At 46.5% G+C, this 17,838-nt stretch overlaps 1 protein-coding gene across 1 annotated transcript in view; it reads left to right on the top strand.

The window, feature by feature from the left end:
- Positions 1–17,838, top strand: part of LOC119379584 (frequenin-1) — a 281,957-nt gene that overhangs the window by 192,694 nt on the left and 71,425 nt on the right. The window contains exon 3 of the mRNA XM_037648888.2: positions 12,050–12,098. Coding sequence (XP_037504816.1) covers positions 12,050–12,098 — 49 coding nt within the window. The remainder of the gene's footprint in view (positions 1–12,049; positions 12,099–17,838) is intronic.

Here is a 17,838-nt window from a genome sequence, read left to right as displayed (position 1 = left end):
AGGGGAAAGGGAATGTGGAGAGGGAGAGGGGAGAGGGAAAGTGGAGAGGGGAAAGGGAAAGTGGTGAGGGGTAGGGGAGAGGGTGAGTGGAGAGGGTATGCGCAAGCACAGTAAGGGTGGTCACGTCGCACACCACCACCACCACCGGATTGAACTCCGCGATAAGATACTTCGCATCTAAAATAGGCTCTGTAGGGACCCCCCGTCTGACAGGGCGGGGGGTCCCTACAGAGCCTATCGCTATTGCTATTCCTATTGCAGAGCCTATTGCTACAGAGCCTATTGCTATGTTTTTCGGGACGAGAACTGCCGTAGAAGACTGGTTACAACTTGATTTTGAAAAAAAAAGTAGTTGATTACCGGTAATGAATTACAAGAAAATGTTTTGAATTAGCCGGAACGTTAGAGTTTTGAAAAATAAATCGATTATATTACAAACTTATAAGGAAATGTAATTTATTAAGAGTAATCGATTACTTGTAACGCGTTGCGTACAACTCTACTTACGACTGAGAACCCAGCGATTTCCAGCGACCTTGAGCCCAGTGACCGAGAACCCAGAATCATTGAACAATTTCCACTGTAACGAAGAGGCTTCTTCAGCTTCTACGTATAGGCTACATTGCGGGGTGCGTGTAATAAATGACACGAAGTGGAGACCGAAGTCCAAAGTGGCGATTCGGAAGCGTGATTCGTGGCTTCGTATCAATGTTGTCCCGCTGTACCTTTATTACTTCGATCGCCGCACTCCACTTTCCGGATGTAAAACAGACAGTAAGAGCTCTGCACTTGGCATGGCACGAAAAACTCACAGGGTCCCTCATGCATTTGCCTAAGACGACTGGCAGTCGAAAGCCATCTTCTTTTTTTCTTCGCAGTCGATGTTATTGACCCCCCCCCCCCCCCCCCCCCCCCCCCCCATTTCTTCAACTCTGCTAGTCGGCCTAGATGGAACGTCTTCATCTTTTAGCACTTTTGCTCGCAACAAACAAGGACGAAAGGAAAGAGCACACACGGACAAGCGCTTGTCCGCGTGTGCTCTTTCCGTTCGTCCTTGTTTGTTGCGCGTAAAAGTGCTAAAAGATGAATTTCTGCAGCTAACGTGGTTTTGCACTGCCTCCAGAATCAGAGGCATTGCATGCTTTCGGTACTTCACCTAGTTTTGCGCAGCCTCCGTGATCGGTGATCACCCCCCCCCCTTTTGACGAAGCGACGATGTCATGTGGTGGCGTCATCATGTGACGTCACGTTATGCGACGTAATAGAGCAGCCATGATGAGGTCACAAATATTGACAATCTGTGACGTCATGATGACGTCATATGGTGACGTCATCACGTGGTGATGGTTTTTCGCATCACTCGTGTTGACGCCGCCGACGGTCAATTTTCGCGTTTGATAAGGCATCAAAGCCTCTCGCCTTAATAAAGATTGCATAAAATGAATTTAACTGAAGCTCTGAATGCTGGTTCTGGACGGCTCACCCCTTTTGCCTGCCGGCAGAAGGTCAGAAGTCGAGCGAGCGTTGTGTTTACAATGCCGCACCAAGACAAAGAAAGTCCTGCACAGCAGCGTAAGTGGTACGGACGGATCGCTGAGGAACTTGCAATTTCCGGGTTATGTTCGGTTTTTATTGAATTTCATTGCGCGTCAACTGGAGCTTGGCCTCATTGTTGTTGCGCGACAGCGCTTGAATTGAATTGCAACACAAATTTCGTATCTAGTTTTCGGTTCGACTGTATACACGAAATAAATGGACCTTTCTCTAACGTGATTACACAGCACGTATACGTAGGACGAGCCGAGCGAGGCCTTTCATCTCTCGCGGTGCACTGAAGCCATCGCAATTGTCTTTCCATTTCCTCCGCCTCGTTTCTTCTGTCATCGCGATTCATTCATCGCCGTCGTGGCTTGTTCATTGGCCCGTGACACTGACAACATCGGCTCTTGTTTCTCTGACGCCACAAGGAAAGAACTCATTTTGTCATTGTACGTCTATGCATACGCAAAAACTGCGTGTCACTTACGACCGAAAACGTAGCGCTCTCTCCGTTCCCGCCTTCTGTTGTCTTACTTTGTAATGGATGGAGCGGAATGGACACGAGCTCGAGTCCATGGTTTCTTCCTTTCTTTTTTATTGTTGTCTATGAAAAAAAGTCGGAAGACTCAAGCAAGAGAGAGTGGCGTCGCATTTGGCATCTGCGCAGTGCACTGCCTTTATTTAAGAATGCGAAGGCTCTTTTGCGGTGCAGGCGAAGTCCTGTTGTGTGCTCTCGCTCAGACTGAAGGAGAGACGGCCTTGTTGTATTTAAAGATGCTGTGCTACCGGCGTGGTCCACGGCCAGCGTGGTAGTTAATGCTTCGAAAGCCGACTCGTGTTCGAGTTTACCTGACATTGTGATTGATCCGTTGCCTTTACCCTTTGTGAAAAAAGACCCCTTTCTACCGCGCAGCTTCTAGTCGTTCCACGCACTCTACGCTATCACGTTTTTCGGTTCTTGCACTACGCACCCTGCGGCCACGCGGTCTTTGCCAGAGCGTTTCACCGCATCCAGTAAAGGTTCTACCGGGCCACGATGCCACAAGACACGGAAAGGAGTCACAGTTTCACCGCGAGGGTGCAGCAGTGAATGCGATAGCAACAAACTGTAGTGTTATACGAAGTGAGGCTGGCAGCTAACTGTTTTGTATCCGATTTCACGTAACTACAAAACGCTTATGTAAGAGAATACGGCCGCTTCAGCGAGAGATGCTCTGTCCGCGTAGTCACTTCGCGTTGAGAGTGCAGCACGTAGAAGGGTATACGAGCCGCCCGCTGTGATGGCTGTCGAGATAGCGCGCGCGCGCCAGCGATCGCGACCGCGCCCTTAGATTCAAAGTTCAAAGTTGCTACTCGCGCGACATCCCCTCCCCCGTCCCGTCTTTTCATGCACGCTAAAGACAGACGGGGCGTTTCCTGTCTGCTTCGACAGCAAGCCTCCCGAGCGGGGTGATGTTATTGCATGCACCCTTCGAGCGACGGAAATGGGCCGGCTCGTTTGATCTCTGCTGCGGCCGCGTTCGTCGCCCCCGCTCGTGCGCTTTTACCCGCGGTAGAACATACGATGCGCGAGGGGGGGGGGGTCTTATCAATATAGACTTCATACCGGAAGCACATGACGGCAACGGCGACGGCAAAAACCTGTCGAGACTGTCCATATAATTGCTCTCGCAATAAAATATGTCGCTGTTTGAGAACAATGCCAAAGTCACGAACGTTCCACGACTACTCCGCCAGGACTTCTCCACCCTGTGCTGCTCCTAACTCTCCCTTCGAGACTGTTGGTCTCTACATTCACAGGCTCGTTTCCGCGACCAAACATTGTTGACCAAACATTGTCTGTGTCGACCACATGACGCGCTACGCAGAAACTGCGGTAATACCTGATGCCTTGCACGTGTCGCAGTTTATGCTTCGCTTTACAATTCTGCGCTATCGTCCTCCAACCGTCGTCATTAGTGACCGGGGGCGTCAGTTCGTCGCCGACGTCGTTGAAGAGGTCGTGCGTCTGGCTGCCTGCCAGCTCTTCAATGTCAGCCTATACCACCCGCTGTCCACTGGCCTCGTAGAGCGCACGAACTGGATTCTAACGGATATGCTCTCCGATGATGTAGATTTCAAACACAAAAAAATTACACCATCTCCCGCTAAAGGGGACCATGAGGCGATGCGAAGCCGAAGCACTTGCACGATCGCGTTCAGTTGGCGTTCGTTGGGCATGCTACCGACCTCGCGTCGTGGAACGCGAAGAGGAACACTACGCGCGTCGTGTCTTCCCTCTAGCCTGGCCGTTAATTCTCACAGGGCGAGCGGGGAACGCGGTCGACAGGCGCGCGAGAGGGAGGCAGCGTAGGAGAGGAGAGAGAGGGGGAGGGGACGCGCATGCGCTGGTGCTCATCGCGGCGTTGCGCAGGAGAGAATTTCGGCATGTCGAGCCCGCATTTCAGAGGAGTCAACCGAAGCAAGCGCTGGACAACGTGCGCAGCGCTCTACCCGCTTGAAGGAGAGGCGACTAGAGGAGGCGAGTAGCGCATGCGTCGCGAGAGCAGAAGCGAAAACGCAGGAGAAGCGCAAGAAGGTGCTGGGAGAGTAGTGAAGAGAGTAACGCGCAGCTGTTGGAGAGAGGGAAGCCGGAGATTTGCGCATGCGTAGTGTGAGTGCGGACGCCCACGCCGCGGGACATACCCCCTAGCAAGAGATGCTTCGCATCTAAAATTGGGAAGTGCTATCTTGCATCATATACGCGTAAAATACCGCGAAACATGAGGCTATAGAGTACCCTCCATTTTATCTGCTCTGCGCTTGCTCACCGCGCAGCTGTCTCGACGCTAATCCAGCTTTTGCACTGGATGTGGAAACTTCGCCTGCCGTGTCACTACGCCTCTCAGAAGCCCCTCGCATCGCACGCCTCCGAACTCTGGCATCTCAACAACGTTCCAAGACCCGTAACGACGCCTGCCATCACTCCGTTTCTTAAGCTGAAGGTGACCTTGTGTGGTTGTCGACACCGGTCTGCAAATGTGGTTTGTGCCAGAAGTTCTTGGTTCGCTACTTTGGTCCGTTCGCCATTCTTGACCGCCTCAGTGAGGTTACATAAGTAATCTCTAGTCTAGCGTCACAAGCAATGGTCGCCCTGTGCTTGTCTCTACTTGATTAATTGTGCGATATTTTTACTAGTATTTCGCACAGTATTCATGACATCATAATTTTAATTTGCGCTATACGCTGTGCTGTTGCACCATATTTGACGACTTTTACTTGCACTCCGTAAGAGGAGGTTCCCCAATGCTTCGTGCTATGCAACCTCTTTCTGTATACTCAAATATTCATGTATATGTAAGTACTGCATGAGTAAAGAACAACAGTGACAACTGTTTTTTCACACTAGTTTAACCTGTACAGTCGGGAGGTAGCTGCTCGTCCTTTCATATTATAGAAGGCCGACACCATGATAGAGGAGCGCATGCGCTGACAGGCTTAAAGAAGTAATTTCTTAGGCGTGAATGACCCAGTTTGCATAAGTTTCTCCTCATCCGAAGAACCGTGCACTATCCATCCATGACTTTGCGAGTGTGCGTGTACTATCTTTCTCTCTCTCTCGTTCAGGTTAGCGTCTGGTTTGCGCCTCGCCGTTAAGAAGTACTTCTCGACCATTAGGCAGAGATTACATAGCCATAGCGGCCCGCATCTTAATGCCATCTACCGTATAACTCGACCCCGGCCCGTCGCTATCCGGCCGCCAGCTTTAAATGGACTCATCAGTGCCCGGGCACGCTGGCGGGAAACACGGCGGCGACGCTGCAGGGGTTGCTGGGGCGCAGATTAAGGGAGGCGCTCTTCTTTTATTTCGCTCCCGTAGAGGCATTCGGCAGCACCGGCTGCTGGACAGGGCGGCCGGCCGTGTAGGCGCTGTATAAACGGGCTGAAGCGCCGTGTACCACGGCGCCGGCGAACGCACCGAACTGGCGGCGCGTCCCTCGCGCCGTCACTGGCAGGCGCGGGCTCTCGCCTGATGATCCGATCGTTAAGAGCGACCAGGCACTCCGGGCCCTCTGCTCATCGACTGCGTCTGATGAGAAGTACCGCCCCATACGTCAGTTCGCGCGCATAGGACGCATGCCGCGGGACCCGAGAAGTGTGAGACTGTGCGGCGCGTGGCAGCACGAACCGTCATACATCGCCGTGCGTCTAGCGAGGTAACGCGAGAAGGTGTCATTCTCTGATATTAAGGCACACCAAATTAAACTTCACAGCTAATGGCTATTATCTCCTCGCCTCTCGTGGGCTTTATTGTTACTTTTAGTGACGTCGATCGCAACGAGGAAAACGCCACTTTCACTAAAGCGACATTCACGTTATCTAGTCCCGGATGTAGAAACGCCTGCGTATGTATATGTCACCTTCGCTTGGAGTTGCGTAAACATTACTCACTAATGAGGCGAATTATGAGGAATGACTGATGACTAGTAGGCCGTAACCTGGTACTGCGGTTATTGTTGACAAATTTCGCTGGCCTGTGCTTGTTTCATTTAGCATTTAGAATGATGAAATGAGCATAACAGTCCTCGAGAGGACGAACAAAGTATGCCAGAGTTATATTTGAGATTTATTTCCCGACTCACATGAGCCAAGTTAACAACAATAACGACGACAAAAAGCAGTCAGATGCGAGGGCGGTACCAACAGTGTCCAGTATATACAGTCATCCTCTGACATTTATGGTACAATGTATATCAGTCTTAAGTACCCAGTTAGGACAGTCGTCTGTTCACAATTGCTAGTCTAATGCCGACCCGCTGTGGTAGCTTAGGGCTTAGGTGTCGTGCTGCGAAGCCCGAGGACGCAGGCTCGATTCCCAGTAACGGCCACACCATTACAAGGGCCAAATGCAAGAACGACCGTGTACTTAGATTTAGGTGCACGTTAAAGAACTCCCGGTGATCAAAACTAACCGGGCGGGCCCAACTATACGGTATGCCTCAAAATGATATGTGCGGCACGTAAGACCCCAGAAATCTGTTTCTTTAATTTTCAGTACCAGCTGTATTTATTTATTTATTTATTTATTTATTTATTTATTTATTTATTTATTTATTTATTTAATTATTTATTTATTTGAGCGCAAGTTCCTAAGCAATGCGGGCGAAAAGATTCGGAAGGTACTTCGGCGTTCATTTTAAAGCGCACACGTGGAAATTGGCGTAGTACTCTTGTGATTCCTAACAAGAAGAGATGCCTAGATTGTTGTGCCAAATTCGATTTCCGAAACCTGACGCGTATGAGTACGATAATATTAATAAACTTTTATAAGGGATATACAAGTGCTCGCAAGAGCTTATTGCAGGTTACCTCGAAGTTCATCGGGTCCACCACCGCTGCATGAAAACTTGCGCAACAAAACTTATCTGTTCTCGAACCAACCATCATTTATTAGTTTGAAGAAGTCCTGATGGAGCGCGCCGTTCTACGGCTTCGACACATGCGTTTGCCGTCGAAATCACGGTCACGGCACAAACATCTGAAATATCTACTTCCGACATCCCGTCAGGCGATGGGACGACTGGTTTATGTTTTCGCTGGCGGCGACTCTATATGCGCCGAAACCTCTCTCGCGTCGGTGCGCGTCGTGCTTACACATAAAAATACGAAGCCATTAATGTATACCTTGCGATAAACTTCTGCGTGCATACTGTTCGGAGTTCCTACGGGGCTCAATAAACCATAGCTGCTTGCGTTAGGGCTTAGTCGGTACACCCGCTTTCAATATGCATGCCGTGAGTTAGCGTATTTTTTTCCCCTCTCATTTAAACGCTGTTCGTTGTAAATGCCGTGGGTGCGACGAAGTCCCCGAGCCTCGAGAACTCCTCATGTGGTTGAAGCAGCGCTGAATCTCTCGAGCGAATGCCGCACTCAAATCCCAATCCCATCTGAGAGAGCCCATAGATACGCTGAACGAGTTCAGATTACTCGGGGCTTTCCAGTTTTCGCTAATAATTTGGGGGTGTATCTGGAGGAATTGCGAACGTGAAGCGCCTTCTGCAACTACAGCTTTTACTATTCTTTTTCATTTTCTTTTCTGTTTCATTTCGTGGTTGATTTGCTTTCAGTGAAGTCCTCCATGGTTTAATGTTGGCGCGACTTCAGCACTCATAGAGCGTCCTGTCTGATCTGACCCACTTGTGAAATTGGTTTTTCGAGGATGAGCATATACTTAAGCGGCTTTACTTAACGAGAAATAATGAGAGAGAGAGAAAGCGAGATAATAAAGTGAAGGAATGGCAGGGAGGTCATCCAGAATTATAACAGCCCCTTTGCTACCCTACACTAAGGGGAGGGGGAAAGGGAAATGAAAAAAAAAAAGCGAAGAGATGAGCAGGTGCGCAAAAAAGGTGCGGAGCGGGAGTACTTTAGCCTATTCAATAGGCCACTGCCACACAAAAAGTTCAACGGTAATGAAATTTTAAGAAAGACGCATGGGTTTGAATGCGGTTTGTACGTATAAATACTCCGCGACAAATCCGTGCTTTCTTCAACAGGTTCGCTCGCTGCTTCGGAAACGCATACTACATGAAAATGTGACGAAATTCAAATTTTCGAACGCCTCTCACACGATCTCGCGCAACAACTGTTTCCTACGCGAAAGAAATATTGCGCTGTCGTTGCTTAACGTAGAAAGGAGAAAAGAAAAGGGGAAAAACCGTAATTATCGAAGCCTGCGCTAGGTATTACGCGCCAGTTGTTTCGACATTCTGTGGTTGTTCATTTTATAGACATTTTATAGCTTGAATATGATGAATTTCTCATCGCTTCTTGGTCGTTCTTAAAGAGCCTCCCGACTGACAGCAGCTGCATCGCAATTAATCATGAAAAAAAATTTTTTTCTTTGTTGTATGCCTTGGGTTCTACGTCGTCGTGCTCAGGTGTCTTAAAATCAGTGCGACTCGTCCGTGGTTAACGGCGCGCTGAATTAATTATGCTAGCGTCATTCATCATTTCTTAACCATTACGCAAGAAGTATTCCGATAGAATGGAGAGAAGTTGAAGAACTTTCGCTGGCAGAGGCAAAAACAAAGAGCCCCCCCCCCCCGACACACACACGCACACACACAAAATACTACAGAAAATAAGCGACAGCTTTCATTACTACATGCTGCCGCAAGTTGCCTCGTTTTAATAAACCCAAGCCTCATCAACTTCTACTTGTAAGTACAGCAAAAAAATAATACACGTCCAGAGATTTCGTAACTCCAGAATCTTCGTTGAGCGACAGGCGATTTCCGGGAAATTGGGAAGCTGTATGGTGACGAAGAAAATTCCGGCGTGTTCCAGGCATTGTGGGAATCGATTTCACGCGAAACAGTCAGCGCGTAGTTGCTTAAGCCGCACTTCGAGCCAAGCGTTACGAGGTGGATCGATGTCTTTGTGCAATATGAGTAGTTGTGTCCATATCGTGGGATGTCCAGGTACGTTGAGTAGACTGACCTATAAAAGATATCTCATTGCCTGACGTAACTCACGTTGCACCACAGGTCACATTTATCGAAACTAAGAGATAGATAGATAGATAGATAGATAGATAGATAGATAGATAGATAGATAGATAGATAGATAGATAGATAGATAGATAGATAGATAGATAGATAGATAGATAGATAGATAGATAGATAGATAGATAGATAGATAGATAGATAGATAGATAGATAGATAGATAGATAGATAGATAGATAGATAGATAGATAGATAGATAGATAGATAGATAGATAGATAGATAGATAGATAGATAGATAGATAGATAGATGCGGTCAAAGTGCCTATGGTTTGCAAAAGAATTCTTCGGTAGTTAAAAAGAGTGTTTACAAATTGAAAGGTTTAAGGAAAAAGAGACACAAACAACTTAAATATCTGCGTTGCCAAAGCAGCTGCAGGTGGCCGTTCAGGAAGATGAATGGGTGAATTACGCATGCTTGAGAGAACTGAGAGAGAAAGAGTAACAAATTAATTAATGTTATCCCCAGGATCGCTAATGCAAAATTTACGGGACAGGGCGGCGTTTGTATTTTGGGCCTGTGTAGAATATTTAAAAGACGTAGACTACATATTCTCTGAGTATAAATTAGTACTACTGTGATGCATGACGCGGTCTTGCGGTGGTTAAAGTGTTTACGTTACACCGTTTAAAAAATGACAACTCTGCAATTGTTTTTAGGCAGCTACTCATTTTCAAAAGTCTCGCCGTAAGCGCGAATGACGTGCTCCTCGTTAAGAAAAAAAAAAACGTTCGGCAAGCGATAGGCTGCCGGTTTGTAGATTAAACACGCCAAAAAAAGTGACAAATTACGGCGGAAGAAAAATTGCGGCGTGCATGTGGCACTTTCTCTTTCGTTATTACTCTCGGTATTAATTCGATCGGGGATAGTCCTGCATGCATGCTTCCCCGCTAAGCCTCACACCTGAAAACCAAGTCACCACGTCTGCTATTGCGCACACCATGGCCGCGTGACGATGCCAAATGTTCTGCGGACAACAGAAATTTTAGTTAGTTTGTAGAGATTCGTGGTGGATAAACTAGGGCGTGCAGATACTGACACATGAGAACAGGACCGGGCAACTGAAAGGTAGAACCTAAGAAAAAAAAAAGAACACAGATTACCTACTACTCTTTTTGGTGAGTCCCGTTAACCGACAGTGTTAGAATGAGGACCCGAACTATCGTCGCACCGGAAATCTAAGAAGGTTTTATTGAGCTTTTTGCGCGGCAGTGACCCATTGGACGGGCTATAGTACTCCCGCTCCTCACCTTTCCTTGTTTTTTGTTTGTTTGTCCTTTTTGCTTGTTTCTGCGCGCCTGCTCTTCTCTCCGCTCCTTTTCCATCTTCCTTTCTCCTCCCCCTAGTGTAGGGTAGCAAACCGGAATGTTTAAGTTCAAGTTGACCTCCCTGCCTTTTCCTCATTTTATCTCCCTCTCTTTCCATCTCTTTTGTAGAGTTATCTCTACAAAAGAGTTCACACGTGAACTCCCTTTGAAGAGTCGCGCTCTCCACGACTCTCCGAAGGGAGTATAGTGATCTCTAAATGAGAGTTAAAGCGTATCTTTAAAGCGAGTTATATGTGTCTCAAGTCAGGACTCACCATTAAAAGTAACAGGTAATCTCTCTCTTTTTTTTTTTGTTTTAGAGTGTACCATTCGCGTGCCTGTGCCGATAGGTGTTATGTCTACGCAGATAATATTCGTGTAGTGTCTGCTTTCCCGGCATTGTGTATCAAGTAACGTGTTTCATGCGATTTCGGTTGTCTTACAATATGTGAAACATTGCTTTCTGTATAAGAACGCGTTCCTATACTGCGTCATTCTATTTATGCGACTTGCCCCGCCACGGTGGTCTAGTGGTCATGGCGCTCGACTGCTGACCCGAAGGTCTCGGGATCGAATCCCGGCCGCGGCGGCTGCATTTTCGAGGGAGGCGAAAATGTTTGAGTCCCGTGTACTTAGAGTTAGTTGCATGTTAAAGAACCCCAGGTGGTCGAAATTTTCGGAGCCCTCCACTACGGCGTCTCTCCTAATCATATCGTGGTTTTGGGACGTTAAACCCTAGATATTATTAATATTTATTCGACATCTTCATTATGTATTACTTGTGCTTGCACATGATGAATACATAAAACACTGATACTGGCAGCTCCGACTCCTTCAAGAGAAGCAAATCTCATTAACACGAAAAAAAAAATGAAGAGGAAGGAGGGGGGCAGTCATTACGTTACATTATCCCAGAGGTCAGCGTGATGCTTAATTAATCGACGACATATACAGGGCAATCCATTTGGCCTCACTCTGATGGAACAAGAACTATCCTATACATATTCATTGACAACTTGGGTAAACTGCGCATACGTCGATTAAGCATGCCCACGTGTTGTGCGATTTCAGCGCATGTTGAAGAACCCCAGGTGGTCTTAATCAACTGGTGCCCTCCTCTACGGCGTCTCTCACAGCTTGAGTGCCTCTGGGACGTTAAACCCCATAAACCAACCGACCATCGATTAAGTGAATCGAGTCCTTCCCATACGCCACTACGTTAATGCGCACCGTGGCAAGGATAAAAGTGGCTCCTCAAGGCACCAGTTGTAGTACGCACCAAGGCGGACGATGTGAGCCTAAACAAGCAATGATATTACAGCTAAGTAGTACCTGTAATACGCAGCCAGGGAAATGAAATCTTTAAGGTACAAGCACTGAACACGAGATTCTGAACAAGTGCAGCCGATTCTACTCGAGACGATATACGCCCGACACGCTTGAGCTTGACAGCGATGCGCAGATTGCTCGCGCGGCGCTTTAAAGCAATGTAATGATACGGTCCCGAGTGCTACATGTCTCCCGCATCTGTAATTTTTTATTTATTTTATATCAAATGCGGGCTGAATTCCGTGTTCTGATTTAAAAAAGCTGTTTCGATCACAAAAAAAGCGTACCCTGACCCGGCAAGTAACACCATCTTCTCTTGCTTTGCAGGTACAAGGGATTTCTTAAGGATTGTCCAAATGGCCAACTCACAGAACAGGTAAGCGACTGAGGAGAAAGCAGAACTTTGCCCACTTTAATAGAAGTGGCGCGCTCGTCTGTTTTGCTGTAGAAATCAATCAATCAAACAGAGACGCAAAAACGAGGGAAAGTGCCCCGGTATACAAAAAGTACCATGAAGTCAGTGCCATTCGGTAGTGGTGTTATTTACTTGCCGCATGTTTTAAAAGTCGAAAACATGGCCCCAGTTTGTTTGCAAGTATATTAACCTTATCAGGACTTTTCTCTTCATGCGTTTGAGCGGGCTATGTTTTCCTCTTCTGTGACAGGACTATCTTTGTCATATCATCGATTGTATCTTAATCGTACTATCATCGTGTCGGCTTATACGGTACTGACAAAGTCTTAAGTTTTTGTGGGCAAGGTACAGTACAGTGCGCTTTGGTGTACACTCTTGTTGAGCTCACTGTTGCTTGTCTTCGATATACTGCTTTTTTTCTTCTAAACTTCTATGTTCCTACAAAGTGTAGCAATTGTGCGAAGCGCAAAATCGTGTGTCGTGGGACAGTCGCCGGTACGTCAACCTTTACCTTTCTGTTCTCGAACTTGTGTACACTAGGTAGGAAGGATAAGGAATGTACAGAAAAGCATCATCTGAAAGGGGATATACAGGGTGTTTCAAGAAATGTGCCCGCAAATCCTAAAAAATAAGGAAGATGCGATATTTGCTCGCTGCCTTCACAATTGCTTTTCTGTAGCGGCAGGCATCTTAAGATGGTTAAAGACATCATTTGGGACAGTAATTAGGAAAGGTAAATATATTACCCTTTTAATTAGTGGAGTTAGGCGGTTATGTCAAATGGGCGGATTGAAGTTCTTCATGCGGAGAAACAATTGCAGCTTTTAGATTCGATGGGTTCTCAGCTTTCTTTTGTTGTGTCACTTACCAACAGCGCCGGCACCTTGGATCGCGGTGGTGACTGAAGTGATGCTCATAGGATAAGCTTTTCTTCGGTTGGTTCGTTCGTTGGTTGGTTTATGTGGTTTAACGTCCGAAAGTGACTCAAGCTATGAGAAACGCCGTAGTGGAGGCCTCCGAATAATTTCGACCAACTGGGGGTTCTTTAACGTGCACTGAAATCTCACAGTACACGAGCCTCTAGTGTTTTGCCTCCATCGAAATGCGAGCTCCGCGGCCGGGATCGAACCCGCGTCTCTTGGGTCAGGAGCCGAGCACCGTAACCACTGTATCAATGCGGCGGCGACCCATAAGCTTTTCTTTAGATTTCAAAAGTGCCTGTAACTTTATGCTAGTGAGATGAACCGTTTTGTACGCTAGAGGCGATACAGCAGCTTGGCTGTAGAATGTCGGTATACATTTATAGCTGTTATACTCATGAGATATCTAGACATGGCATAAGCCATAGGCTAACTCCTAACGTAACACCTGAATTCCTCAGTGCAAGGGTAGTCCCCCAAGGGCTAGGTTTTCGGTGCAATGTTTTTGAAGTGATACATTCATCATGTTCCTCCCAGGCGCGATCAAATTTTAGGCCTGTAATAAGCACTTTCATCATGTACACATACATAGGTTCCTCCAAAAATAATGCTCACAACATGGTAGCTTTTCTTCTTCCTAGGTTATTCAGATCGCGCGTGCAAACACAGAACTCATTCGGAGAACTTCGCACAACAGAATTACGCTGGCAGTTTCTAATCATCAACAATGTTTAAAGAGCATGAAGACACTCGATCAAGGCATAGCGATTCCTTGTCATAGTTTGTAAGGACTGTGCGCCTCCTGCGTAGCCTTCCATCTTTGGAAAGCCTAATAATTCTGATTTAACGAATAGTAAACTATAGGCTGCGTTCAGATGTGGTTCGTTGGACATATTCGATGTCTCAAAATAATTTCCGCGGAAAACTGATCGTTTTTTCTACGCACTGCCCAAGAGCAGAGAATTTTCGCGTTGCAAGAAAAAAAAAAGCTACCTATCTACAAGAAAGTTCAAACGTGTGTCCTTTTAGTCCGGAGCTCATTAAGCAGATTACTCCAAAATTGTATTTCGGACAGCTCGAAAAGAAAAGTTGGCGCCGCTGTGGTTCTAGAAGTAATTAGTTGAAGATTGCCGGCACAGGGCATTGAACCGATGGTAATGTTATGGACGGGGAGCAATTAGATTGAGGGGGAAAAAAAGTTGCTGTTGGAGAGCACTGCACAGTATTGGTCAAATTTCAGTTATGCTCTTTTTTTTTGTGGCCTTTATAAACGTTAAGGTTCAGAAGCATTGTTATATCGTTGCGATTCGACTCGTCAAAGCCCTTATTAATTATTTTTGTCGTTTTCGATTGTGGAATTCGGCAGGATTCACTCAACTGCGGCCATACGCGAGAGATACACAATATTTTAATATTTAGGAAAGACATCAATCACTCGATTACCACACCTTAAGTCATTGAGGCTTGTTAGTGTGTAGGTATATCTCAAGTTAATTATTGACATACTGTATGCAACTGGCCAATATAACGACGGTTCTGCTGCTTCTATGTGTAGCTATGCGGCATCTTCGTAATCGATGCGATTTTGATATTTTAAGAAAGGTTGGGAAAATGCGTCAGCGTTGTCTCTAATGTAACAACAACAACAAAAAAAAAACTGGAGACGAGCCTAATTCTTAACTTAGGTGTCTGTTAGTGGCACTCGCAGCTCAGCGCTCGTGTGCCATCGTATATTTCGGGTTAACTTTGTGTATCATTTCACTGCCGAAGGGGATCTCAGAGGCCACATAGAAATAAGGGCGTGGTTGAGACCTGCTCCGCCAGGTGCTGCAACGATCCCAGCTGCTCACAAGAAAACCGTCTGCTCTTTCAATGAACTCACTCAATTAATTTTCATTAATTATGCTGACAGTTAATTGGCCCTTAAGTAAACTTATGCTTCGATATAATATGGACCCAATATAACTCTTAACTTGAATCAGAACCATCGATTTTGTGCCAATTTTATTGTTTAAAACACTTTTTTTGAGTATTCGGAAAACCGGAAGTAAGTGCTCGACGGGAAGGGCTTGGAAGAAAAAACATGGCTGATCCCTCTGTCATAGAAATCGGTACAACACGAAAGTGAAACGTGTCTTCACAGACGTAGTTGGGCGTTTGTTGTGCATTCTTTCGCCCCAAGCGCTAAGGAATGAATGCTACAGCAACAAATTGTAATGTCAGGCGAAGAACGGCAAGCAGCTCGAAATTTGCAACGCGCTTCTCAAGCAAAAAGGACGCACGGAACGAAAACAAAAGTGTCGCTCGTAGTTCTTGCCGCTGAAAAAACGAACAAAAGTTAAAGCGAAAAATTTGCGCGTTTTATTTGCACTGGCCGCAACATGTTCGCAATCGCCGCAGTAACGGAAAGGTCACGTGCTGTCGGATGCGCGATACAGGAAGCGCGTGGCGCTGGAAGCGGGTGTGAGCGCTCCCCGGTCGATTACGCGTTTGGGTGCTGGGCGCTGGTCAGCCATCGCAACGTCATTGAGCACAAGGCTCACGCGCTTTTTGACAGAGGAATTTTGACCCCTACATGGTCGGCAAGTATTTCGCAAGGCGGCTGTGGCACGTGCAATCGATTTTACACAGCCAGACCTTTAAAATTTTCTTACGGCTCCATAAGTACGAGAACAGGGAACCATGTTCATGAGATTATTTCAGTGTACGTCGGTCATTTCAGTGCGTTTAAGTTCAAGTGGAATGTTTTTCAGTGTCTATATGTAAAAAAAAAACATTTTTTTTTTAGTAAGTCTTCAGCACTTCAGCTATTTCAGCTCGAATTTTGCGCGATGTACACCATCAGTTACGATGATGGCTTTATGGTGAATATGATGGCGAAGTCTCAGAGTATTCACATGCTTAGTTACAGATAAATACACAAAAAAATCTAAATTTCTACCGCGTTCGAACTTGGTCATCTTACGTGCTTCAGTAAATTGCCTCGCACGCCACAATTTCGAAAGTGGGCACTTTTTTTGCGATTCTGAGGCAGCCCGTCGGTGTTTTCGGTTAGCCCTTCAAGTCAGAACTCATGAGTCATTGGTGTGTGACATTAGGGAAGCTCTCGATCGTGTCCTCTTCAGTCACCGGACACGGTTTTCCACTGGCGCCTGGTTCACAGCGGCATCGTCGGTAATGACCGTACTGATGACTCTGCTCTCATAATCTGTGGAGGAACCCTTGCAGTCGGAATGCCCTTATCGAGAACGGATGCCGCGAATGGTGTTCGAATATTTGCTCACACCGAGACGCACACTTCCTGAGCCACATCGAGTGTCTCGAACAGTCGTCGTCCCCGCTGTCTCGTTCCTCGAGTGGAACCGCTAATGGGATCGTGTACCTTTCACGTCACGATGTAACTTTGTCGCTTTTTCTCTGGCGTTTCTCGTTGTTAGTCAGCGCCATGTCTTGTCATTTCTATTCTATGCCCCGTCCTAGCGCTGTATTCAAGTTTCAGTACGTACAAACAAGCCCGCATCAACAGACTTTTTCACTTTATCTCTGGTTTTATAGGGGTGGGTTTTAAGAAAGCCCACTCGTTCGTTATTGGAATATTAGACGGACACATGTACCCCTCGTGCAGTTCTGAAAAGACAATCGAAGGTCCGTTGTTTTTTGTCCTCTTTCTGAAGCAACCATTCGAACAGTTTTTGAACCGGGCAGAGCTTAGGTCATTTTATTAGACACGTAGACATCCGTATCATGGAATCATACGTCGCTCGCAGGACGGTAATTACTGCAGTTTCTGAAATTGATCGGCCTCGGTGACCAATTGTAGGTGGGACTTCGAGGCATTACGTATTACTCATTACTACAGCTCAACGACCGCGCACAGAAGGACATCTCTCCTGTGTTTTTAGGGAAGGAAATCTCCACCGTTGACGTGAATGTTTTCTTATAAATTAGAATTATTAGTTTCACAATGCTATCGTTGAAGATAGCATACCCAAGCGACGTGACTGACGTAGTTAACGCTGATCGCAATACTGATCAGTGTAACACTGATTCTAATACAATGAGCCTTCCACGAAGCTAAGCAAATATGGCCAAGTTATTACACAGCAATACCTCGAACATTTCTGCTTAGACCTTTGGATGATAATTAACTGCAGACAAACAAACAAGGAAACTAATTAATTACATATTAATTATGAAATTGATTAGTCTGATAATATCGTAATAAATAACTAAATTAGTTAGTGATTAAGTTAACTAATTGCTTAACTGAATGCACGGTACGCAGGAGCAACGAATGGCGTGTCCGCTTTCTTAACCTACATTTTGAGAGAGAGAGAGAATAAACGTTTATTTTGAGCAAGCGCGCTGTGCGCCCAAGGTGGGCGGCCTCCTTATTCCAGGTAGCCGCGGGCCTTCGCCATCTCTCGTGCCCGTTGAACCAGGCTTCGCTGATTCTTCAGGTCTGGGTCCGAAAGTAATAAAAATAATTATTGGGGTTTAACCTCCCAAAACAACGATATGATTATGAGGGACGCCGTAGTGGAGGGCTCCTGAAATTTCGACCACCCGGGGTTCTTTAACGTACGCCTAAATCTAAGCACACGGGCCTCTAGCATTTTGCCTCCATCAAAATGTGGCCGCCACGGCCGGGATTCGATCCCCCGACCTTCGGATCAGCAGTCAAGCAACATAACAACCCGACCACTGCGGCGGGTCATTTCGAAAGATAGAAAGAGCAAGAATATATATGAAAAACGGGACGTTACGAAAAATATGAGCCA

Source organism: Rhipicephalus sanguineus, chromosome 1 (assembly GCF_013339695.2).
Source record: "Rhipicephalus sanguineus isolate Rsan-2018 chromosome 1, BIME_Rsan_1.4, whole genome shotgun sequence".
NCBI classification, from domain to species: domain Eukaryota; kingdom Metazoa; phylum Arthropoda; class Arachnida; order Ixodida; family Ixodidae; genus Rhipicephalus; species Rhipicephalus sanguineus.
The sequence above is the reverse complement of the archived record's forward strand: the minus strand, read 5'-3'. Positions and strand labels throughout refer to the sequence as shown.